Source organism: Microcebus murinus, chromosome 3 (assembly GCF_040939455.1).
Source record: "Microcebus murinus isolate Inina chromosome 3, M.murinus_Inina_mat1.0, whole genome shotgun sequence".
In the NCBI taxonomy this organism is placed as follows: Eukaryota; Metazoa; Chordata; class Mammalia; order Primates; family Cheirogaleidae; genus Microcebus; species Microcebus murinus.
Window position 1 is genome coordinate 23198968 of NC_134106.1, and position 24737 is coordinate 23223704.

The window sequence follows — 24737 nt, forward strand, 5'->3', positions numbered from 1 at the left end:
AAAATTAGAACCATACTATATCTAGGCCTGATTTTTTTCATTTATCATAAAGCATTTTCTCATGTCATTATTGAGTCCTTGAAAAACTGATTTTTAATCCTGACAGCATAAGTACCATAATTTACTTGCATATTTCATTTTTGTTGGAATTTAGTGGCTTCAAATGATCGTATCTTATATTGTTTAGAAAATTACCGTATGAGCTAGAAACACAACTGTACCATAATTTTATTCAAATTATTTTTATTATATAGATAGTATTCCTTTGGCTTTTCTTTTCTAGATTTGAAACAGTACTAGAATAATATTCTAGCAGCAGTGATCCTTCTTATAACGCCTTCCAGATTTTCACCCATCTGAAGATAGGACAGATTATTTTATGCTCCCTTCTAACTCTATTTTGAGAAATTAACAGACCTGCATTATTTCAGAATTTCACCTATTTATTTTTACCACACCCCTATGAGAGTAGAGTAACAGTGGCTTCTGAAGCTTTACTAAAGGAGAAACTAGACTCTAAGACTCTTGAATATAGGGGTCATGCCTCATTATTCCATTCCCTGGCCATAGTAATCACTCAACGAATTTGACTGATAGTATAGTCTATTCCTTTTCCACACTGTCAAGCATAATTTTTTGTTGTTTTGTTTTGTTTTAGTTTTTTTTTTTTGAGACAGAGTCTCACTCTGTTGCCTGGGCTAGAGTGCTGTGGTATCAGCCTAGCTCACAGCAACTTCAAACTCCTAGGCTCAAGCAAGCCTTCTGCCTCAGCCTCCCGAGTAGCTGGGACTACAGGCATGCACCACCATGCCCAGCTAATTATTTCTATATATTTTTAGTTGTCCAATTAATTTCTTTTTATTTATAGTAGAGATGGGGTCTCACTCTTGCTCATGCTGGTTTTGAACTCCTGACCTTGAGCGATCCTCCCGCCTTGGCCTCCAGCCTCCACCTCCCAGAGTGCTAGGATTACAGGTGTGAGCCACCACTCCTGGCCAACACCTTCAAGCATAATTTTTATTGTTTCACTCATATTTGAAGGTTTACCATAGGCTAAACTATAAATAAGAATTGCCTTTTAGAATCCTTCCCCTCTTCCAGCTTCTTTTACCTTTACCCTGTTTGATCCTTATAGTAGGTAAGATTTACTAGATTTTTAAAATTGTCCCAGGCAATATATTAATAGTATGCATTTTACATTCATAATATAATTTAATATTCACAGCCAACCATAAGGTAAATAAATACTATTATCTATATTTGGAAAATAAGAATACTGAGGCTTTGAGAGGTTAAATAATTAGGCCAGGGTGGTGGAGTGACATGTGAACCCAGGTCTCTGACTCTTTACTAAAGCCTGAATTCCTATTATGCTCTATTGCCCTTTTGATGAAATCCTGCCATTGGCAGGGAAAATAAATTGCCATAGAAGCCTTCTAGCAGACTAGCAAAGGATATGGTAAAATCATTAAGAACCAAGTCCCTGATGAAAGGTTATATGGAATGAGTTGGAAGAGAATTCCAATGACAATTTTATTTTTATTTTTTAGAGACACAGTCTCACTGTCACCCAGACTGGAGTACAGTGGCATGATCATAGCTCACTGCAACTTCCAACTCCTGGGCTCAAGTGATTCTTCTGCCTCAGCCTCCCAAGTAGCTGAAACTACAGGCACATGCCACCACACCTGGCTAATTTTTCTTATTTTTTGTACAGATGAGGTCTCACTATGTTGCTCAGGCTGGTCTTGAACTTCTGGCCTCAAGTGATCCTCCCACATTGGCCTCCCAAAGTGCTGGGATTAAGACAGGCATGAGTCACTGCAGCTGGCCTCCAACAACAATTTGAACATATATTTTCAGAAAGCAAGACAAAACAGTTATATTTTATTCAGACTAATCTCTGTAGATATCAACAGTAGTAACACTATTACAAGCATTGACACCTCAACAGGAAATTTGAGTGCACTGGGCCAGGGAGGAAGAGGCTCTGCCAGTCAGTGTGCTATGAAAAAAAAAAAGCAGGGATTTGAGGGATTGCGGATGACAACTGGGGTAGTGACTTCGGAGAGTTGTAGAAGGAGTTACACTTTCATCCAGAGATAGGATTTATAGGTCCTATACAGGAAGGAACAGTAGTTACCCACCACTGCTTTATTCTTAGTATTAACTCATGGTTAACTGTAAAACCCTTTGTTTCAGTATGTCAGAGGATTGGCAACACAAAGAATTTCTTTTTTATTTGGAGACAGAGTCATCGAGCTCTGTTGTCTGGGCTAGAGTGCTGTAGTATCAGCCTAGCTCGCAGCAACCTCAAATTTCTGGGCTTAAGCAATCCTCCTGCCTCAGCCTCCCAAGTAGCTGGGACTAGATGTACATGCCACTATGCCTGATTAATTTTAAAGAAAAATTATTGATCAACACATATTTGACCAGTAAAATATACATTCATTTTCCTCCAATAGGCTCAGCAGAGACTGAGCTAATGGGGGGGATGGAAGGAGGTAGGGCAATATGAACACATGATGTTATCAGAAGTAGGGTCAGTCTCTCACTGCCTAATAAGCAGCTACTGATTCCCATTAGTGACCTCTACTAGCAAAATTTTTCCTCCAGTCCACATAAGGTTGGAATCACTTGAAGTTCGTGGTCACAGAAAACTCAATTCAGCATTCTCTTAAAAATAGACACAAAAAGCTTGTGCTCAGGCAGGGCGCAGTGGCTAATGCCTGTAATCCTAGCACTCTGGGAGGCTGAGGTGGGCGGATTGCTCAAGGTCAGGAGTTTGAAACCAGCCTGAGCAAGAGCGAGACCACGTCTCTACTATATAAAGAGAAATAAATTAATTGGCCAACTAATATATATAGAAAAAATTAGCCGGGCATGATGGCGTATGCCTGTAGTCCCAGCTACTCGGGAGGCTGAGGCAGAAGGATTGCTTGAGCCCAGGAGTTTGAGGTTGCTGTGAGCTAGGCTGACACCACGGTACTCTAGCCCAGGCAACAAAGTGTGACTCTGTCTCAAAAATATATATATTTTACATAAACATGTTTATGACATTTATTAAGAACAAAATGTGTTTCAATTTGACAAAGTGGTTTGAAAACACTATTAAGGCATTTCACTTTTGTGGGGGATAAAAGAGGCATTCTTTACAAATTAACACATATCATAAGCACCAATCATGTGCTAGGCACTTTATAAAGGTAATCACATTTAACACTCAACTCCCTAAGAAATCTTGAGGTAGTAGTATTATACTAATTTTACTAATAAAAAACAAACTCAGAAAAGTCATGCTGTTACCAGGTAAAATAACAACAAAAACAAGATGGAAAGCCAGATCTATCTGAATACACAGTATATTTTTATACTAATGTTTCTCTTTACCCTATGCTGTTGTAAGCCTTACCACAGCTAGGCTGGTCCAAGTGAAACATGGGTATGTATTGTTATGTATTATCTCATGACCCCTGAGATCTTAGAGTGAAGCCAAGGGAAAAAAATAGACCAAGTCTTAGCCCTGGGTTAGGTAAGCAGGCATGGAACATTCCAACTATTAAGGAATCTAAAACCAAATAATTTTTCCTCAAAAATAAATCCTTCTTTGAATTTTCTTATTTATTTTTGTCATTACCACGGTTCTAGTCATCCAGGTTTAAAATCCTTATGCCTAATGAAGGCACAATCAGGGTATATAAATTAATATGTGATAAAGACTGTGATAAGGAGCACAAAAGATTTCAAAATTAATTCTGAGGGGTGAGAGATTGGGTGAAGGCTTTTCAGAGAAAGTAATATATTAGCTGCAGCTCTGAGTCAGCCACAAAATCATGAGGGTTAATGCTGATACTCTACAGTGTACTGTATTGCCAGATGATTTTGCTCAATCATAGCTTAATGTAAGTGTTCTGAGCATGTTTAAGGTAGGCTATGCTACAATGTTCAGTAGGTTAGCTGTATTAAATTCATTTTCAACTTACGATATTTTCAAATTAATAGTTTATCAAGACGTAACTTCAACTCCATCTTAAGTCAAGGAGTCCCTATACATAGATTCCTTCTCTCTGCATCCATTGTATTACTACTAACTTATCTGGTTTTCTTTCACAATATTTTTTGTCTATCCCTTTTCTACTACTATATATATATAAATATTTTTTAAATGACTTACAAATATTTCTTAAATTTATTAGTTTTAATTTCTTTGCTTTTTTTTTTTTTAAGCAACAGGGTCTCGCTCTGTTGCCAAGCTAGTCTCCAACTCCTGGCCTCAAGTGATCCTCCTGCCTCAGCCTCCCAGAGTGCTAGGATTATAGGTGTGAGCCACTGCATCTGGCCCTTATTCTACTAATTACCTCATAAATGTATTATAATGAAATCTTTAACAGATTTTTCCTCCACTTAAGTAATCATAGATACCACCAACAGATTAACTTTCTTAAAGATATCTCCTCTTACATGACCATGGAATCTTCAGAAGCTCCCACTTTCTCTGAAATACAAAATTTAAAATGAAAACCTTCCACAATCCAAGACCTATATACCTAAATATCCCCCTAAAACAACCAAGTCAACAGATGAAACAGTATATGATTCAGCATAGGCTTAAAGCCATCAGCGAACTTTTAGCGATCATTTACTGTGAGGAAAAGGTAGGGTCTCTGGAAGGCATTAGAAAGACGGTTTTCAGTCAGTCTCAAATCTCCAGAGATTATAGTATGATAAAGGACACCCACACATGGACATAGAATGCTAACATTAGAAGGTGTCTGTCCCATAAGCCAGAATGTAAACATAGTGTTTGAAGGAGGGCTGAAGAAAGGGCTTAAGCTGGGTCTTGATTAATTATATAAATAAATGCATATTTGCTTATGTAGTGTGGTCTTCAACTCAAAACTAGAATGGACAACTACTAAACAAAAAGGGAGGGGAGAGAGAAGTGGAGGTAAAACTACAAAAAAAAAAAAAAGAAAGAAAAGAAAAGAAAAACCAAATGGATACTGGTAGGAAGATCTTCAATTCAACATCTACTGAGCACAATGTACTGGATAGAAACAAAGTATTCTATATGAAATAGGAGTAAAAGGCAGAACTTTGAACTTGTTTTTTTTCAGACAAGGTCTTACTTTGTTGCCTAGGTGAGAGTACAGTGGCATCATCATAGCTTACTGCAGCCTCAAACTCTTGGGCTCAAGCAGTCTTCCTGCCTGAGCCTCCTGAGTAGCTGGGACTATACAAATGCACACTGTCTGGCTAATTTGTCTATTTTTTTTTGTAGAGATGGAGTCTCACTATGTTGACCAGGCTGGTCTCCAACTCCCGGCCTCAAGCAATCCTCCCACCTAGGCCTCCCAAAGTGCTAGGATTACAGGTGTGAGCCACCACGCCCGACCACTTTGCTTTTAAGCCAGCCCTTTCTCCAAGTAAACAATTGGGACTTGATATATAATAAGCATTCAAAACATTAAACGAATGACAGAATTTCACTACTAGTTAAATAGAAGGGCAGAAGAAAAGGGAGTATTCCATGATGGAATTTAAAAATGTACTTCAGAGCTTCTATATACAGTCATGCACCGCATAACAACGTTTCAGTCAACAAGGGAACACATATATGACTGTGGTTCCATAAGTTTATAATGGAGCTGAAAAATTCATATTGCCTACTGATGTAGCCATTGTAAAACCATAATGTAACACATTACCTTTTCTATGTTTAGATACGCAAATACAGTAACATGCTGTACTAGTCTGTAGCCTAGGAGCAATAAGCCATGTCATATAGCCTAGGTATGTAGTAGGCTATACTATCTAGATTTGTGTAAGTACACTATGACATTTGTACAACAATGAAGTCACCCCACAAGGCATTTCTCAGAATGTATTCCTGTTGTTAAGCAATATATGACTGTATCTGAAATGTTATGAAAGCCATAAAAGCATTATTATTATGTACATTTTCAGATAGTTATCATACAGAATTATACCAGAATACTCTGCTACTGATTCAATCAGTTCTCCAAATGCAGCCAGAGTGATTTTCTTCAAAATACAAATCTAGCCATGTTACCCATTATCTAAATTCTTCAATGGCATCCCACTTTTCTTAGAATAGACAAACTCTTTAACAGGCCTTTAAGATCCTACATGGCCTGACCCCATCTATCTTTCCAGTCTTTTTCATTCAACCCCAGCATCACTTTTTGGTTCTCATTTTCCCTGCTGTAGTTAATTACTACTTACCATTCAGGTCTCAGCTTAATTGTCACTTGTTAGAGCAAAACCCCTATTATGGTTACTCACAGGACCCTGTACTTCTTTGGAGCACTTATAACAATTTTAGTTTTAAATTTGTGTTATTATTTAATGTCTAGCTCTACCATACATTGTAAACTCTATAAAGGCAGAGATTTTAGGTTGAAATTTTCCACATTCTATACAATGTTATTAAAAATTTTTATGTATATGTACATAATTTTAAATAGTTCTAGCTTAAGAGAGAAATCTAGAAATAGGAGAACTTACATTCCCAGGCATTACTACTTTAAGACCTATAAAACATATATATTTAAACAAAAACCTAACGACTCTAATCTGCTATTTATTTGTAAAATGTGGATAAGCTTAAATATAAGCTGCACATATTAAATGAAAAACAAATATAAAGCTCTGAAAAAAAATATATGGTATGTAGTGGTAAGTGCTAAATGACTGGTGTCTATGAATAATAATAAGCCCTATACCTAATTAATTCATGTTTCTAAAGTGTATTTCCCCAAATATTTGATTAATGTAACAACACTGAACAATTCTGATGTTCTTTCAAGCTAGTTTTTTTTTTTTTTTTTTTTTTTTTTTGAGACAGAGTCTCACTTTGTTGCCCGGGCTAGAGTGAGTGCCGTGGCGTCAGCCTAGCTCACAGCAACCTCAAACTCCTGGGCTCGAGTGATCCTTCTGCCTCAGCCTCCCGGGTAGCTGGGACTACAGGCATGCGCCACCATGCCCGGCTAATTTTATATATATATCAGTTGGCCAATTAATTTCTTTCTATTTATAGTAGAGACGGGGTCTCGCTCAGGCTGGTTTTGAACTCCTGACCTTGAGCAATCCGCCCGCCTCGGCCTCCCAAGAGCTAGGATTACAGGCGTGAGCCACAGCGCCCGGCCTCAAGCTAGTTTAAAAGATGCTGAGAGAGAAAAGAGATTCAAGAACTGATACACCTTTTGTTATAGTTTTTAAGGTTATTATATCACTCTATGAGTTTTCACCCTATTATTTACTATAACCCAGATTTCTTTATTATTTTTTAAGATACATCCAAGCCATTACAAGAGGTATTTAAAATATACAAATACATTAAATTTATCTTAAAATGCATATTTTGTTTCAGTAGCCAATGACCATCAATCAAACAAAGGAAATAATACTAATTTCATGAAGAAAGACAAATCCATGGAGTGGTTTACAGGAAGTGAAGAATGAGATGGCTCAACTAAAGCAACTTGGAATCATTAACTACAAAATGTCAAATTAACTGCAAGACGTGTTAAAATGGACATTTAAGCAGTTTTACAATGTTACACATTTTAGCTTTTGTTATTTTTCAAAATTATATGTAAAAGTTATACAAATCATAGTAATAGGTAAAGATACCAATCTATGAAATAGTGATTTGCAATACAAAGTTCTGTTTTGAAATTTTTCCATCTTCAAATCAGTTGCTGTCATCTGGGGTACTCAGTTAAATTGCGATTTGACCTTCCTCAATTTGACAAGAAAAGCTAATTTAAGAGAAGAAAAAAGTACATTATTACATTAATTAGAAGAAAAAAAAATACCACTTAATATGGTCTGAAAACATTACTCACCTGTATGACCAGTTTGGCAGTGTGTAGGTCTAGCAATATAGGGAAATGATCCATATGGAAAATCAGAATGTGATTCTTCTGTTGTAAAACAAAATATGCACTATAAGCTACATAAAGTACTTTATAATTTGTTCAAAACATTTTTGAAATATAAATTACTCTCCCTTTATTGTATACATTTTTTTCTCAGTTCTTTTTTCTAGCATTTGTTTTAAAATTACTTTGCCAGTTATTGCACAAAAACAATTTGTCAATGATTACATGATAAACTTCTATATGGCTTTATAACCAAATGGATAATTCTGTATCATAAATCAGTGGATTTCTGAAAACTTGTCCATGGCCTAAATAATGTGTACATACAACAAGGACCTAAACTTAGTTCTTTAAAGAACTCCAGCAGCATCTTAGAAGTTGCTTTTTGGAATATTAGCTATTTGCATATCAGGTCCTATTAAATTCATTCTCTTCAGTAATAATCACTGATCTAAATTTAAAACATTCCTTAGTATATTTAAATTATTTCACAAACAAAGCTCCTTATGACAAGTGAAATATGAACATTATATAAGAAGCTCAATTCTTCAAAGGTACTAGTAATACATAAAAATCAGGAAAAGTTATTATTCTGTCCTTTATACATTTTAATTTAACAGAATAAATACCACATTTCAATTTCTACAAGAAAAAGAAAATTCCTAATGAATATTTTTATAATCTCTTGGTCAATACACTCAGGAACCCATTCTCTATTTATTATTGCACACACATGCATAAAGTAAAATTAAAGCTCACCACAATCATCCTCTTGAAACATCTCACCTTCAACTCCAAGTTTCTTTTGAGAATGTAATTGTAAATCTGTGTTGATTTCAGGTTCTACTTTTTGAGGTAAAATTCCATTTTTCTGTTTTGCGAGGCAAACTAACCAATCTCTGATGATGACTTCGCTTATCTTTTCACATGAAAGAGCAAGTTCACAGATGCGAATTCCATCTAAAAGTTCAATAACCTGTGTGATGCTTTCAGAAAAGTGAAAAATCTACTTTACATTCCTATTAAATAATAACTTTGTATTTATTTTAAGTTCACTATACCTCTTACCCAAATTTAAATGCTATAGTTAAATCAAGGAGGCAGGAATTGAAAATTGAGGTTAGGGCACATAATAAGTAACTTCACAGAAAAACTAAATAAAATAATACAGACACCATAATTGAACATTACTGTTCACATTACGCTTTAAAAACTTTTCTTCCAAATTGTGAGAAGAAATATGCACCTTAGATTAATATTTATGTAAAGGATAATTTAAACAGCAACATAAATGAATTTGGGACACGTGTCATTTTATAACACTTTTACAAGATGACATATACACCTTACTCAGTTATAAAATGAACATTTTAGTTTGGTACTTAGGCAAAATAAAAGTGTATTTAAAAATCACATTACAAAGAAAAACAGCCCCATTACTCACTTTGCTAAATATACGGCACATATTCCACCCTGTTTAAGATTTGGATATAAAACAGGCAAAGCAACCTGGGGATTTAACATATCCAAAGCTACCTGTGGAGGAGGGGAAAGAGAACAGAATCAGTCTGATTCTGTTTAAATAAAGCACAGGTTTTCTTTTCTTTTTTTTTTTTTTTTTTTTTTAATGATGCAACATGCTAGGAAAGGTTTTCTTTTCTTACTGTAATGACACACTTTGGAAAAGCAAAATTACCCAATTAAAGTATTTCATTTTTAAAATACAGTACTATTAACCGTCATTTTATTGCTCCCCAAAGGTTATGTTTACTATTATACAGTTTGTCATAGTACTTGCTGATAATATAAAAATCACAATGGTATGTCTTTCACTTAGCAATGTTAACACAGAAATCCTTCAGCTATGTATGTGTATATGCATACAGCAAAGAAAGATTCCTGTATTGTCAATATTACCAAATGCAAAATGTACCATTACAACATAAAAAAATTAAAATACTTGCGATAATGTGAATTTCTAATTTTTTTTTTTTTTTTGAGACAGAGTCTCGCTTTGTTGCCCAGGCTAGAGTGAGTGCCGTGGCGTCAGCCTAGCTCACAGCAACCTCAAACTCCTGGCTCAAGCAATCCTCCTGCCTCAGCCTCCCAAGTAGCTGGGACTACAGGCATTCGCCACCATGCCCGGCTAATTTTTTGTATATATTAGTTGGCCAATTAATTTCTTTCTATTTATAGTAGAGACGGGGTCTCGCTCTTGCTCAGGCTGGTTTCGAACTCCTGACCTCGAGCAATCCGCCCGCCTCGGCCTCCCAGAGAGCTAGGATTACAGGCGTGAGCCACCACACCCGGCCTTTTTTTTTTTTTTTTGAGACAGTCTCACTTTGTTGCCTGGGCTAGAATATTGTGGCATCAGCCTAGCTCAAGCTCTTGGGCTCAAGCAATCCTTCTGCTTCAGCCTCCCGAGTAGCTAGAACTACAGGCATGCGCCACCACGCCCAGCTAATTTTTTCTATGTATTTTTAGTTGGCCAATTAATTTCTTTGTAATTTCTTTTAGTAGAGATGGGGGTCTCGCTGTTGCTCAGGTTGGCTTTTGCTCAGGTTGGTTTCGAACTCCTGACCTTGAGCGACCCTCCCGCCTCAGCCTCCCAGAGTGCTAGGATTACAGGCGTGAGCCACCACGCCCGGCCTACGATAATGTGAATTTCTATTGCCAAAATGTATAAATTTAAATACTTTAGTTAAGCTTTGGCAATAGAAATTCACATTATTTCAAATATGTTTAATTTTTTATGTTCAGAAGAAAAGTTCTGAATATTAATCTTAGAGATCTAAAATATAAGAATCATGTCCCTTATTTCCTCTTTATTATTCTTTCAATTCAGAATATAGGGAAATATTCACAAAAGATGCCAAATAAGTACAAAGTGTAAATGAATGACTGAAATTTTCAAATAAAATATTAATTAAAAACAAAAAATAGATCTGATCAAACCAGAAAATAAAGTAACACTTATTGTTAGATAACTCCAGAAAGCTTAGAGTTATTGGCAGAACTGTTTACTAAATGATAAAATATTCTATTGTTTATATGTTTTTAAAAAACACTATTAATGAGTCAAGGGATAACATTCATTATTAATTTATTCACCAAATATTTATTAAGCAAGGTCTGCATGCCAAGCATTCTGCTAAGTGGAAAGGATATAATGGGAATTTATATTCTATTTTGTTTCATGGAAACTTACATTTTTAGGAAGGGATAGACATTAAATAAAAAGCCAATGAATAAATAAATATATAGGACAGAGGGTGATGAGTGACATAAATAGCTATAGAATTATAAAGCAGAATAAGAGGGATAGAGAATGACAGGGTAGGGAAAGGAGGTGCCAGTTTATACACAGGCTGGTCAGTGAAGAAACCTGAATAAGATGATTAAGCTGACCGTATAGAAATTTAGGGAGGAAGTATGCTCCAGATAGAGAGAAAAGCAAATACAAACAAATGCTCTGAGGCAGTAGGCTAATTGGGGAGTCTGAAGTGGCCACCATCACCCTAGTGGGGACAAAAGGGGGGAAAGTGGTAAGAGATAAGGTCTAAGGTGGTGGGTGAGGATGGGGGAGGAAGAGATTATGTAGATTCTTGTAGGACTTAGCTTCACTCAGAGAAAAAAGCCACTGGAGAGTTTATAGAGAATGACATGACTTGACCCTTTTTAAAAACTATTTCGTGTGTGGTAAAATAAACATAAAATTTATCATTTTAATCATTCTAGGCCGGGTGTGGTGGCTCACGCCTGTAATCCTAGCTCTCTGGGAGGCCGAGGCAGGCGGATTGCTCGAGGTCAGGAGTTCGAAACCAGCCTGAACAAGAGCGAGACCCCGTCTCTACTATAAAAATAGAAAGAAATTAATTGGCCAACTAATATATATATATATAAAAAAAATTTAGCCGGGCATGGTGGCGCATGCCTGTAGTCCCAGCTACTCGGGAGGCTGAGGCAGAAGGATTGCTTGAGCCAGGAGATTGAGGTTGCTGTGAGCTAGGCTGACGCCATGGCACTCACTCTAGCCTAGGCAACAAAGCGAGACTCTGTCTCAAAAAAAAAAAAAAAAAAAAAAAAAAAAAAAAGAAATAATCATTCTAAATATGCAATTTAGTGGCATTAAGTATACCCTGACTTATTTTTTAAATCTATATGCAGAAAAGACTGTGAGAATACAAGGAAGGATGACAGTGGCAGTGGCTTATAGCAAACAGCAGTGGGTGTGGTGAGAGAGATGTGGTATGTATTTTGAAGGTAAAACCACTTAGAATTAGGATTGGCTGTGAGATGAGATGTGAGAAAAAGAGAGGAGTCAAGGTTGAATCCAAAGATTTTAGCCTAAGCCACTGGAAGAATGGAGATGTCATCTATGAGGAAAATGATGAACACCATAGAAGGAGCAAGCTTGAGGAAAAGAATTCAGGTTTGGACCTGTGTTTAAGATGCCTATTCAATATCCAAGTAGGTATTTTAATGACTGAAACAAAGCACCAACAAATGGACAAAAATGGGTTATTAGACTGTAGTTTTGCAATGTTGTTAACCAGGACCAAAATCAAATAACCAAGAAATCTGCTAATCCTCTTGAATACTCTATTCTCAGTTAACAGCATTACCACTCATCCAGTTACTAAAACCAGAACTTAAAGTCATCATTTTCTCTTCCTTTCTTATTTTTTAATAAAGGCTAGTCAAAGAGCCATCATTTTCTTTATTCTGAATTCTCTTTTTAGAATCTGTGGGATTTTAATGCTTCCATTTGAATTAAAGTCCCACAAATCTACCTCTTAAGTGTTTCTCAAATTAATCCTACTGGCCGGGCGCCATGGCTCACGCCTGTAATCCTAGCTCTCTGGGAGGCCAAGGCGGGTGGATCATTTGAGCTCAGGAGTTCGAAACCAACCTGAGCAAGAGTGAGACCCCGTCTCTACTATAAACAGAAAGAAATTAATTGGCCAACTAATATATATAGAAAAAATTAGCCGGGCATGGTGGTGCATGCCTGTAGTCCCAGCTACTCGGGAGGCTGAGGCAGCAGAATCGCTTGAGCCCAGGAGTTTGAGGTTGCTGTGAGCTAGGCTGACGCCACGGCACTCACTCTAGCCTGAGTAACAAAGTGAGACCCTGTCTCAAAAAAAAAAAAAAAAATTAATCCTACTGATATTATCCTAGGTTAAGACCTCATCATATGTTGTTGAAATATTTCAATGGTTTTCTGCATAGATCCCCAGCCTCCATCCTTCCACCTGAATTATTTTCAAATAGAAATCTGGACAGTCTACTCTCCTACTTAAAAGTTCATCAATAGTTTTCCATTATCTACAAGATAATGTCCATACTCTCTAGCTTACACACATTCTTCATTATCTAACCCCTCATGGCTACATTTGCGGCCTTTTCTCATTGTACTCAATTCTACAGCCATAGTGTTTTACACTTCTGAGTCTTTCTACTAATTGTTTTAATGTCTATTTTTTTCTTCTAGATTGAAAGCTCTTTTGAATGTATAATTCATTTTTGTCTTAGCATAGTATATGGCACATGGCAGGTCCTTAATAAATGCTTGTTGAATCAATAAACAAAGTGGTTCAGTAATTCAAAGGAAGGTGGTAATCCTCCAGATAAATTATTAAGAAATATTCCATGCAGGAGATGACCTTTGATCTAAGTTCTGAAGGGAGACTAGAATTTAAACAGGTGGAGAAAAGGAGAAAGGAGGGAAATCTTAATAGAAATCATAACTATCATTTATTTCATGCTTACTATGTACCAGGAACTATTCTATGCACTTTATAGAAATTCTCTCATTTAGTCCTCAACGACTCAATGAAATAAGTACTACTATTATTCCTGTTTAACACGTGAGGTGACAGAAGCATGCAAAGATTAAGCTACTTACCCAAGGTCACACTGACTATTACAGAACCCAGCAGTGAATCAGGATAAATGGACTCCAAAACTTATTTCCTATTTCTAGTCCTTTCCCTTCCTTTTCTCTCCTCATAGTCACTGTCCTGAAGTTGGTAACACTCCCAAATAATTTTTATACTTCTACATATATATAGGTACAACCAATACATGTTGTGTAGCTGTAAATGTTATATGACCATTCCACATATTCTTTTATAATGCTTTTTTCACTAAGCATAATGTCTTTGAGAATTATTGATGCAGACATAGTACATTTATTGTCACTATTCCATTATGTCCATTCCCTTCTGATAGTTGAGCTGTTTCCATAATTTGTTAAACATTTTAAAACTCTTTTATAAGGTATTGTCTCTTTTTCTATTCTCTCTGCCTTTGTGGTTTAACACCTTTCTTATTAATTTACAGGAATATAGGCAAGTTACACAAAGGACTAGAGTAGAAAGGAAGGTTGAGATCAGATTCTGGAAACCAAAGTCTTTGAATAAAAAGCTCCTGATTGGCTTTTCAGCAAGAGAATGAAAGTACCAGAAATATATTTTAAGAAGATTAATCTAGAGATGAGGGGACTGGATTAAAAGAGGGGATACCCAGGAGGTGAGAAGGCAGCTAGGAGAGGAATTAAGTAGTCAAAGGGAGCAATAATCAACTAGGATAACAGTAACCAGAGGAAAAAATGGTGGGGACATGAAAAGAAATTTATATTTATATATAAACCTTTTGATTTCTGATCAGGCACCTACCTTTAAGCAGTACTCTTACCAATGGACAATTTTTAGAGACTTTCTTATGAAAATTCTTCATGATCTAGTTTTTACTTAATTGTTCTGTATTATAACTTGTTTATCAACACCAACTATAATTTTTGGCCCTATCGGTATATATTAAATAACTCTTCTCCAGCAGCTGACATTGCTTCTCCTTCTATATTCTCTCATACTGAGTATTCATCTGGCACAATCATTCAAGAGAGATTCAACCGAATGAATCTAATAAGGAGTATTCTTTTTATTTATTTATTTTTTTTAGGAGTATTCTTTTTAGATCAGGGATGGTTCAGCAGGTTTCTACAAAGCTTCAACAACATCATTAAAACCCTTTGTTGTGTTTCATGCTCATCAAGCAAAATTGTGATGACCACTTAATCTCCCAGGTATTTTTCACATTCCTATGGATGGCCTAAGTAGAGCCTTTTCCTTCTTACTGAGCTATAATGTGCAAGCCAAACAAAGATAAGAAAAAAGAACTGTAGTCTTTGTGTATAGTAAGCTGTGCCACAACTATAGACTTTAGTTATATTAGAGATAATAAAAATCATTTTCTTTTCTCTTTGAACTTTGCTTCATTCCTCACCAAAATAATCCAACCTTCCAGCAGCCAATTAAGGAAAGCAAGGAAGACTCCTTACCAAGGCCCCAGTCTAGAGTGTCAATCTATGAACTGTTAAGTGGCATCACCAAGAATAAGGCAACTTATACTGGAATTCTGAAATTGTGAAGCCAGATAATACCTCCATGTCCCATACCTTCCCCATTCTTGGTCACAGCTTAAAATATCCTCTTGTCATCTATCTTTTACCTTTATACTGTCTGCCTCTTCTCCCTAACTTAGCCTCCTACTGCTACTCTTCCACTCTACTTTCTGGAGCTCTGTTCATGATAAATGCCTCTATTCTCAACATCTTTCATGAACACACTCCTCTCTACATCCCAACTTTAACTGACTAAACATGCCTCTTGCCTACTCTCTCTCAAATGGAGATGACTTATTCCCTCAAATCTCAAAAGTCTGGTTAGACACTGGGCTAAGCATGCTCCCAATGCTGTTTCTAAATTATTCCTTTATCCTGAAATGTTGAGGCTCCTGATGCTCAATTACAGGTCTTTGGTCACTATCCCACATTCACTGACAACTTTAGTGCCTGACTCAGCATGTCTCTCTGCCCCAAAGCCCACCATGACATTAAAGGGCACTAAAGGAAAATATTCTTTCTACCCTTAGAGACAGAAATTGTGCAAATAATAAAGGAAGACCCTTGCCCATACAAAAGAAGCCTGATCCTTATTTTCCTTGTACTCAAAAGTAATAAAATAGGACCCACTTTAGAAAACTTACTGCATCAAATGTTAAAGATTTTATGTCTTCAGTTGCTTCTGAAATATCCTTATGAATAAAATCCACATTGTCAGGCCACTCTTCTACATGACTTAACTTCCATGAATCACGCCAGCATTTGTAATTCTTTTTAGCCAGATCATGGTGGTCTTTTCGTATTTCAAAACTTATGACTCGTCCTTGTGATCCAACTTAAGTAGAAAATAATATTTCATAATATTAATCAGTTCATTAGTGTCAAAATTTAGTTTCCAAAGGTATTATGTGTATATGAAAAAATAATTCAAAAATAGTTCAAAGTTAGAACGGTCTTTCTCCATCTATGATGCCTAATTAACCTCCCTCTTTAGAGGCTACCATATTTCCAGTTATTTACTCTTCCCATGATGGTCACTGCCTATGCTAGCATGCAAGTATCTCTCTGTATTTAATACACATTGAGGTGTATCATACACATCGTCCCATACCATACTTCTTACTTATTAATGTCATTTCAGAGATTATAGACATACTGCATTTTTAATTGCATTCTTTTGAACAGCTACTATATTCCACTGTATGTCTATGCCATAGTTTGTTTACTCAGTTATCTACTGATGAGCATTTCGCTTGTTTCTTAGTCATGTCCTAATACAATAATACTGCAATGGAAATTCTTGTGTCTAAGTCTTTGTAATATGAGCCAGTATATCTCTATAGGATAAAGTCCTAAAAGTGAAATTGCTGGCTTAAGGGGTACGTGAATTTTTTATTTTGAAAAATGTTAACAAACTGTCCTCCAAACAAGTAGTACCAATTTATACATCTACCAATAACATATTAAAGTGCCCATTTCTCCATACTCTCCCCAAGAGTATTATCAAACTTTTTATCTATGTCAATCTAAAAAGTGAATTAAGTTTATGATTATAGTTTTTGTTTTTTTTTGTTTTGAGACAGAGTCTCACTTTGTTGCCCAGGCTAGAGTGCCGTGGTGTCAGCCTAGCTCACAGCAACCTCAATTTCCTGGGCTCAAGCGATCCTACTGCCTCAGCCTCCTGAGTAGCTGGGACTACAGGCATGTGCCACCATGCCTGGCTAATTTTTTGTATATATATTTTTAGTTGGTCAATTAATTTCTTTTTTTGGTAGAGACAGGGTCTCGCTCAGGTTGGTTTCAAACTCCTGACCTCGAGTGATCCGCCGCCTCAGCCTCCCAGAGTGCTAGGATTACAGGCGTGAGCCACCACACCCGGCCTATGATTATAATTTTGACTTGCATTTTTTTAATTATGAATAAGGTTGAGCCTTTCATATATTTAAAATTGTATTTGTATTTTGTGTGTCTGAAGAATTGTCAAACCATTTAGTAATACTGCAACTCCAGAGAAGAGTACTACATTTTAACTTAAGGCAATTCACTTTCTACCCAGCTCTATCTTAGGTGATTTGATACCATTTGGAGGTTATCCCAGATTAATCAGTCTATAGTTTACTAGTGAAATGCTTCAATTCCAGGATGTCTTTTGAAATGTAACTTCAGCTACAAGTCATCACATTCTCAGGGGATAAAAATTAATGTTAATAGCAACATAAGGTAAACAACTGGAAAAGAAAATTATGGAGACAAATGATATCCATTACATAGGAAAATAGCAATAATTTATTGATGGCCGACTGCGGTGGCTCACACCTGTAATACTAGCACTCTGGGAGGCCGAGGCAGGTGGATTGCTCGAGGTCAGGAGTTCTAAACCAGCCTGAGCAAGAGTGAGACCCCGTCTCTACTATAAATAGAAAGAAATTAATTGGCCAACTGATATATATAGAAAAAATTAGCCAGGCATGGTGGCACATGCCTGTAGTCCCAGCTACTCAGGAGGCTGAGGCAGTAGGATCGCTTGAGTCCAAGAGTTTGAGGTTGCTGTGAGCTAGGCTGACACCACAGCACTCACTCTAGCCTGGATGACAAAGTAAAACTTTGTCTAAAAATAATAATAATTATTGAACACTAAGGGTTTGGGATTTTTCATGCCATGACACTCCTCTGATACTATATATTTTAGAAACATGCATTTCTTTCTCACAAATTTTTATAAATCTATTTTGTCAAATGAAAGCACATATTTAGGAATTTGTCATAGATTATAAAGAAATAACAATCTTTAACTATGTATAGAAAAAGAGTCAAACAAAAGATTTGAGGAGCCCAGAATGAATTTACTGTCTTAGTATAATCTGGATTAAGTTCATATGTGATAACATTGGGTCAAAGAACAAAAGGTAGGGCCGGGCATGGTGGCTCACACCTGTAATTTTAGCACTCTGGGAAGCTGAGGTGGGAGGATCACTTGAGGTCAGGAGTTCAAGACCAGCCTGAGCAAGAGTCAGACCCCTTCTCTACTAAAAATAGAAATTAACCGAACAATTGAAAATAGAAAAAATTAGCCTGGCGTGGTGGCACATGCCTGTTGTTCCAGCTACTTGGGAGGCTGAGGCAGGAGGACCCCTTGAGCTCAGGAATTAGAGGTTGCAGTGAGCTAGTCTGATGCCACAGCACTCTAGCCTGGGCAACAGAGTGAGACTCTGTCTCAAAAAAAAAAAAAAAAAAAGGGAAGGTACAAGTTTAATTTCAGTGTATTTCCATCTGTAATCTTTACAAAATCTATCCTAAGAGTGTACTATGAGTGTTCAACAGCCTATTATGAGGTAGGGAAAGGAACACTGCACAGTCCGAACAGCCAAAGTAACCTTGACACTCAGAGAAACTGAGTAGTCAAAGGGGGCACCAATCAAGTAAGATAAAAGTAACCAGAAATAAAATGTAGAAAAATTTTAAAAATTACATTTAATATATAACTTTTCAGTTTTGATCAGGTACCTAGCTTCAAGTAATCCTTTTACCAATTGAAATTTCTTAGAGGCTTTCTGAAAGAAAATTATTCATGATCTAGCTTTTACTTAATAGTTCTGTATTATGATTAATTTGTTTATGAACACCACCCACACTCCTTTGGCACTAACAGGATATAATTCTTCTTCAGCAGCTGACACCCCTCCTCTTCCTATATTCTCTCATGCTGGCACTATTACTCAATAATAACATGTACATATGTGCACCAAAACACAAGTACAAGAAGACTCAGAGCAACACTATTAATAATACTCAACTCAAATTCCCATTAACATTAGAATGGATAAATTATGATTTATATATAAAATAGAGTATTATGCAGCAACTAAAATGAAAGAACTACTGCTATATGGAATGGCTGAATCTCACAAACATAATGATGAATGAAAGTAGCCAGATATAAAAGAGTACCTACTCTATGATTCCATTATATAAGATTCAAAATAGGTAAAACTGATCACTGGTGATAAAAATCAGAACAGTGGTCACTTTGGGGGAGGACAGAGACTGGGAAGGGAAAGACAGAGGGGTGCAAAATATTCCCTGGCTTGACCTGGGTAATAACTACACGAATGTGGTCATTACATAAAAATTCATTGAGGTATACACTTATGATCTATACACTTTTCTGCAGCTATGTTATGCTCCGATAAAATGCAGACTTAAAGAAAAAAGGGAGAAGCATTAGAGAACATGGAGGGAACAAAAGAAAGCAATGAAAATGGAGAAAGGGTTAGAAAGAGAGTGACTGGAATAAATGTACAAAATGGAAAGAAAAATAGTTGCTTATATTTGTTTTGAGAAGAATGCTTTCTATCACAGTTATATATTTTCCCATATATCTTTATTTCTTTTAACTTTCTATTATTAACAAATTGAATGTTTTATCATGGAGATCCATCTCACTTAACCCAATCTCTTACCTGCTTTGGATAAAAATAAGCTCATTCCACCAGAGCCTGAGCCAGCTTCCAAAACAGTATCACCTGGGCTGATATTCATCATCAACAGTATCATATTCATGTCCTATGATTGAAACACAGTATGGGTGACTCAGGCTAATCACCTACTCTTATTTTACATTGTTGGACATGGAGAAGGGAGAGAAAAAAGGATTAGACTTTGGCCCTGTCTACAGGGTGTTTATATTTGTAAAATTTTTTTTTCCTTTTTTAAAATTTTTGTTTTTTCTTTTCTTTTCTTTTTTTGAGACAGAGTCTCACTTTGTTGCCCAGGCTAGAGTGCCAGCCTAGCTCACAGCAACCTCAAACTCCCAGGCTCAGGTGGTCCTCCTGCCTCAGCCTCCTGAGTAGCTGGGACTACAGGCATGCACCACCATGCCCAGCTAATTTTTTCTATATATATTAGTTGGCCAATTAATTTCTTTCTATTTATAGTAGAGACAGGGTCTCGCTCTTGCTCAGGCTGGTTTCAAATTCCTGACCTCCAACGATCCACCCACCTCAGCCTCCCAGAGTGCTAGGATTACAGGAGTGAGCCACAGCGCCCCGCCCTAAGGTTTTAATAATTGAACTACACTTCAGTTTTTATCAAGTGGCAACAATTTCTACTACCCAACTGTCCTTATATAACTGTTAAAAGCATGCAAGTCCGAAAGGATTAATTAGAAAATATGAGGATTGTTGCCATTTATACTTTTATTCCAACCCTAAAAGTGCTTAGTATTGACCAATGTGAAATTTTGACATTTCCCAGTATCTGTTAGGAAGTTATTTTAAAATTGTTCCCACAGATATAATCTTTTTTCTTTCTTAAAAAAATTTTAATGGATGTATAAGATATTAAACTGATAAGAACAGATACTACACTTACTCTTAGCCAAAAGGCTGAGAAGTCATACACAGACCTATTTTTAATATTAATGTGAAACTATGTAATCCTAACAGGGAGATCAGTTTTTAAAAACCAGTTAAGATGAGGGGAGGGGGGAAAGGGCATTTATTGAAACCTTAAAATCTGTACCCCCATAAAATGCCGAAATAAAAAATATATATATAAAACAATGACCTTAATGGTCACCATTGGAGGATGCTTAAAAAAAAAAAAAAAACCAGTTAAGGTACTCCCTTAAACATTTCAAAGATGTAAAGGTTTAAGTCGAATCATCTGCAGCCACTACTTGGAAGTTAAAAAGAGAAGTCAACATCTACCAAGTCCAGTATTTAAATTTTTCCTTACAGTGGAATGCTGTGACTTTTATCTGTGACAAACGGAAAGGAAGAAAGTGCCCTAAAGATATATCTTTATAACTTTATAATTAATCTTATTTGTCTAGTGGGGAGAAAACAGACATAGGGAAACAAGATAAAATTACAAAAGTCTTTTATTATGACTAGGTTGGAACAGTCAAAAGAGGAAAGAGAAGTGATGTAGTTTTAAAAAACACAGTAAGTTTCCAACAAGAATTTATGATATCCCCACTAGCCTAAAGCCTCTGGGAAAGGTTTTCTTAGTCCCTGAGTAGATCTTTTATTTTATTTTTTTATTTTATTTATTTTTTTTTGAGACAGAGTCTCACTTTGTTGCCCAGGCTAGAGTGAGTGCCATGGCGTCAGCCTAGCTCACAGCAACCTCAAACTCCTGGCTCAAGCAATCCTCCTGCCTCAGCCTCCCAAGTAGCTGGGACTACAGGCATGCGCCACCATGCCCGGCTAATTTTTTGTATATATATATATATTAGTTGGCCAATTAATTTCTTTCTATTTATAGTAGAGACGGGGTCTCGCTCTTGCTCAGGCTGGTTTCGAACTCCTGACCTCGAGCAATCCGCCCGCCTCGGCCTCCCAGAGAGCTAGGATTACAGGCGTGAGCCACCACGCCCGGCCCTGAGTAGATCTTTTAAAATACAGATTGGATTCCTACTTAGAACCTTCTAATGGTCCCCTACTACACATGGACTAAAATACTCTCTCCAACCACATCTCATACCAGGTCCTTCACCTGACCCATTTAAGCCACAATAGGAACTCTGCAATACTCTTCCCTTCCAAAGAGCAATTCTGCTACTAGATCTTTGCAAGGATGGTTCTTTCTTATTTAGGTTTCCTATCTTATGTACCATGTTTCCCCAAAAATAAGACAGGGTCTTATATTTATTTTTCCTCAAGAAGACACCCTAGGGCTTATTTTCAGGGGATGTGTTATATTTTTTAAGTACAGTACAACGATCTACATTTATTCAAATATAGTTAAGTCTTCTTCTGGAACATCATCACTCTCCAAACCCCGAATTCCATCCTGAATTTCTTGCGACTCTATTTCCTTTAGAACCATTGGCCCCAACCTCTCTTCTTTACAGCTCGCCAAGAAATGCACAGGTTGTGCAGATAGCTGCAGTAACCACGCCCATCACTAGGTCTTATTTTCGGGGTAGGGCTTATATTGCGCAAATGCTTAGAAATCCTGCTAGGGCTTATTTTATGGGCAGGTTTTATTTTCAGGGAAACACAGTACCTTCTAGGAGATCTGATCTAATCACCTCACATAAAGCATTCCTCTCCCCCAACAAATGTAATTGTTAAATTGTTAAGCTATTTGTCTTCCCGGCACTTAGCACTACACGAAATGACAGTATTCTTTCATTTACTTCTTTGTCCTTTGTCACCCCTCTATAATACAAGGTTTATGTTGAGAGCAAGGACTGCCATTCAACACTATACCTTCAACACTATGCCTCCATAAAATAGTGCCTTGAATACAGAAGGCAGACAATTACTTGCTGAATAAATAATGAATGAACCCTCATTTGGGGAAAGGAGGAGTTGTGTTACAAAGGAACATTCTACTCAAGGACTGGGACTGTGATTAAGGATTGAAATAAACCACTAGGAATGGATGATTAGTATATGATTGAAACTAGGCAGTTTAACTTACTTATAAATAAGTTATATTCATTTGTTTAGTTTGTTAGCTGTTAATGTTAGCTGTTTTAATAACAAAACTTTATTTTCTTCCTAAAGCATAGTAATATATCTATTGTTGATAATATACCTCTAGTAACACCTTATTAAATATGACTGAAATTTTATCATAATAGTAATACAAAATCGTCCCCAAAAGTTCAACATTCTCTTGAATGCTGAACTTGCGAACTGAAGAGTAATGGGGAACAAACATATATACTTATTTTGTGCCTAGTGAGTTCACAACATTCTAATAGTAAGCTGACATTGTCTTCATTTTACAGATAAGGAATCAAAACTCCCAAATTAAAATTAAATCTGGCTGTTTCCTCCGAAAATTAGCAATAGCAATATGCCAATTTTCATGAGATAGATACGTAAAAGTCCTAAGTACTGTTTTTTAAAAACAGCTGAGCACAATAAAAAAAAATGAGATGTGCTTTGAGTACATTTATCAGGCCTGTAGCAGCACTGCATCTATCTTTGCTCTTCCTGGAACCAATACACACCTAAACCCCATCGCATTACCTTTGGATATGTTATGGCAGGCCCTCTTTTCATCAATAATACATAGTCTTCCAATGTCGGCCTCCTCAGCATCAAGCGCTTACCGGAGGAACTCCTCAGTATCTGGCCGGGTAACTTCCCCACAATCTCGCTGAACGGGACTGCTCCCCAGTTATTATTTAAGTAACCTGAATTGCTCAACCTAAATAATTTTTTAACTTGTGTTTCTCTCTTTCCAGTCTCTGCTAAAATCAGCTCCCCAGGCTGAAAGGGTCCCTCTCTGGAAAGTGAGCAGCAAGGGGAGACGTGAAGCTCGTCGACTTTGGTCGCGGACCGGGCAAGAGCAGGCAGCGAGGTACCATCGGATCCCAAGTGTGCCGGACCGGACTGGCCCTGGTCTCCGCTCGAGTCCTTGAGCTCTTGAGAGGGTGGCTCTTCCTGCGGCGTCGGCAGTCTGAGACTTTCCAGTGACGAAAAACATCTGGTGCCACGGCCCGGGATGTGCAGAGGGAGAGAGGGGGAAGACTCTGCTCTTGGAGCTTTCTTTTGTGCCGCCTCGCGCTCTCTTTCTTCATTTCGCGCGCCCCTAGGCGAGGACTCGCAACACAGTGACCGGGCTCCCACGAAGGGCGCTTGCCCAAGGCCGCGCAGGAATGAATTGATTCCAAGTCCTGGCCGCCTCCAGAGACGCACCAACCCCAGCAAGACAGAGGCACTGTTCCCTGCCGCCAGCATGGCGCCCCGCGCAGGCGCTGTCGCAGGAGAGTGACGTAGCCTCGCTGTCCGACGCCCTAACGCAGCCGCCCGGGCGCAGGAGCCAGCGAGTGGTGGTTGGGTAACTGTTGGATGTTGGCTGAGCTTGACGTGCTCGCGCGCCTGAGCCCGTTTTCTCTTCGGGATATATATACGCAGAGCAAAGAATTTGCCGCTGACAAATCTCCGCCAGCCTCGCCTGGAGACTGGAGGATTAAGCAAGACAAAATTTGTCAGGGCGCTGTGGGAGGCCCCTGGTTTAGCTTGCTAGCAGTCTCGAGCACGAACGTCACCCGGCCATCCCCAAGACGCATAAGTAAAACCGGCCCGAGATGCGTTTGACAGCGTGGGACGTGCCACCCGCTGTCCCGCTCTCCTGTCCCAGCCGACCGTGCCCTTCTTCCCCCAGCCCCAGCAAGTCCTTTTTGACAGGGCTGTGACTCCCTTCCAGCCCACAACCGCAGGCCCAGAGAGTTCAGGAAGGTCAATTAAACCGACCGTATTCACTGTGCGCTTATGTAACAGATTTTTTTTTATGTAATTAAAATATAACATTTAGTTAACTGTTTTACCGTCCCAAAAACTAAATAGAAGCGTCTTCAAATAGGAAAAGGTATCTTTGGAGTCCAAAGTTATTTAACTTTAGCTATCACTAGCTTGTTTGCTTAATATTAGTTTACTTGGCAAAAGTTTATTGAGGGT

At 37.5% G+C, this 24737-nt stretch overlaps 2 protein-coding genes and 1 pseudogene across 3 annotated transcripts in view; 1 reads left to right on the forward strand and 2 right to left on the reverse strand.

Annotated features, from left to right (window-relative positions):
• SPDYA (speedy/RINGO cell cycle regulator family member A) overlaps nt 1-7485 on the forward strand; it is a 32321-nt gene extending 24836 nt beyond the window's left edge. Inside the window, exon 7 of the mRNA XM_020288629.2 lies at nt 7394-7485. Coding sequence (XP_020144218.1) covers nt 7394-7485 — 92 coding nt within the window. The remainder of the gene's footprint in view (nt 1-7393) is intronic.
• Nucleotides 7207-24095, reverse strand: TRMT61B (tRNA methyltransferase 61B). 2 transcript variants are annotated; one of them, XM_012788324.3, is made up of 7 exons: nt 23304-24095; nt 19776-19878; nt 15960-16150; nt 9352-9443; nt 8694-8893; nt 7872-7949; nt 7207-7784 (listed from the first exon to the last, which is right to left on the reverse strand). In XM_012788324.3, exons 1-7 carry the CDS (start codon nt 24015-24017, stop codon nt 7741-7743), a joined length of 1422 nt encoding a protein of 473 aa, XP_012643778.3. In that variant the 5' UTR covers nt 24018-24095; the 3' UTR covers nt 7207-7740. The 2 variants fall into 2 exon arrangements, with proteins under 2 accessions (XP_012643778.3, XP_012643777.3); XM_012788323.3 differs by having other exon boundaries at nt 8667-8893.
• Nucleotides 20563-20711, reverse strand: LOC142870228 (uncharacterized; annotated as a pseudogene).
• Nucleotides 24096-24737: the final 642 nt, after the last annotated feature.

Coding starts and splice junctions, on each gene's coding strand:
- TRMT61B (XM_012788323.3), bottom strand. CDS start 24,017: ATGCTGGCGGCAGGGAACAGTGCCTCTGTCTTGCTGGGGTTGGTGCGT. Junction 19,879..23,303: donor CTGCCATAACATATCCAAAG/GTAATGCGATGG, acceptor TTTCAATCATAG/GACATGAATATGATACTGTT. Junction 9,444..15,959: donor AATCTTTAACATTTGATGCA/GTAAGTTTTCTA, acceptor CCTCCTCCACAG/GTAGCTTTGGATATGTTAAA.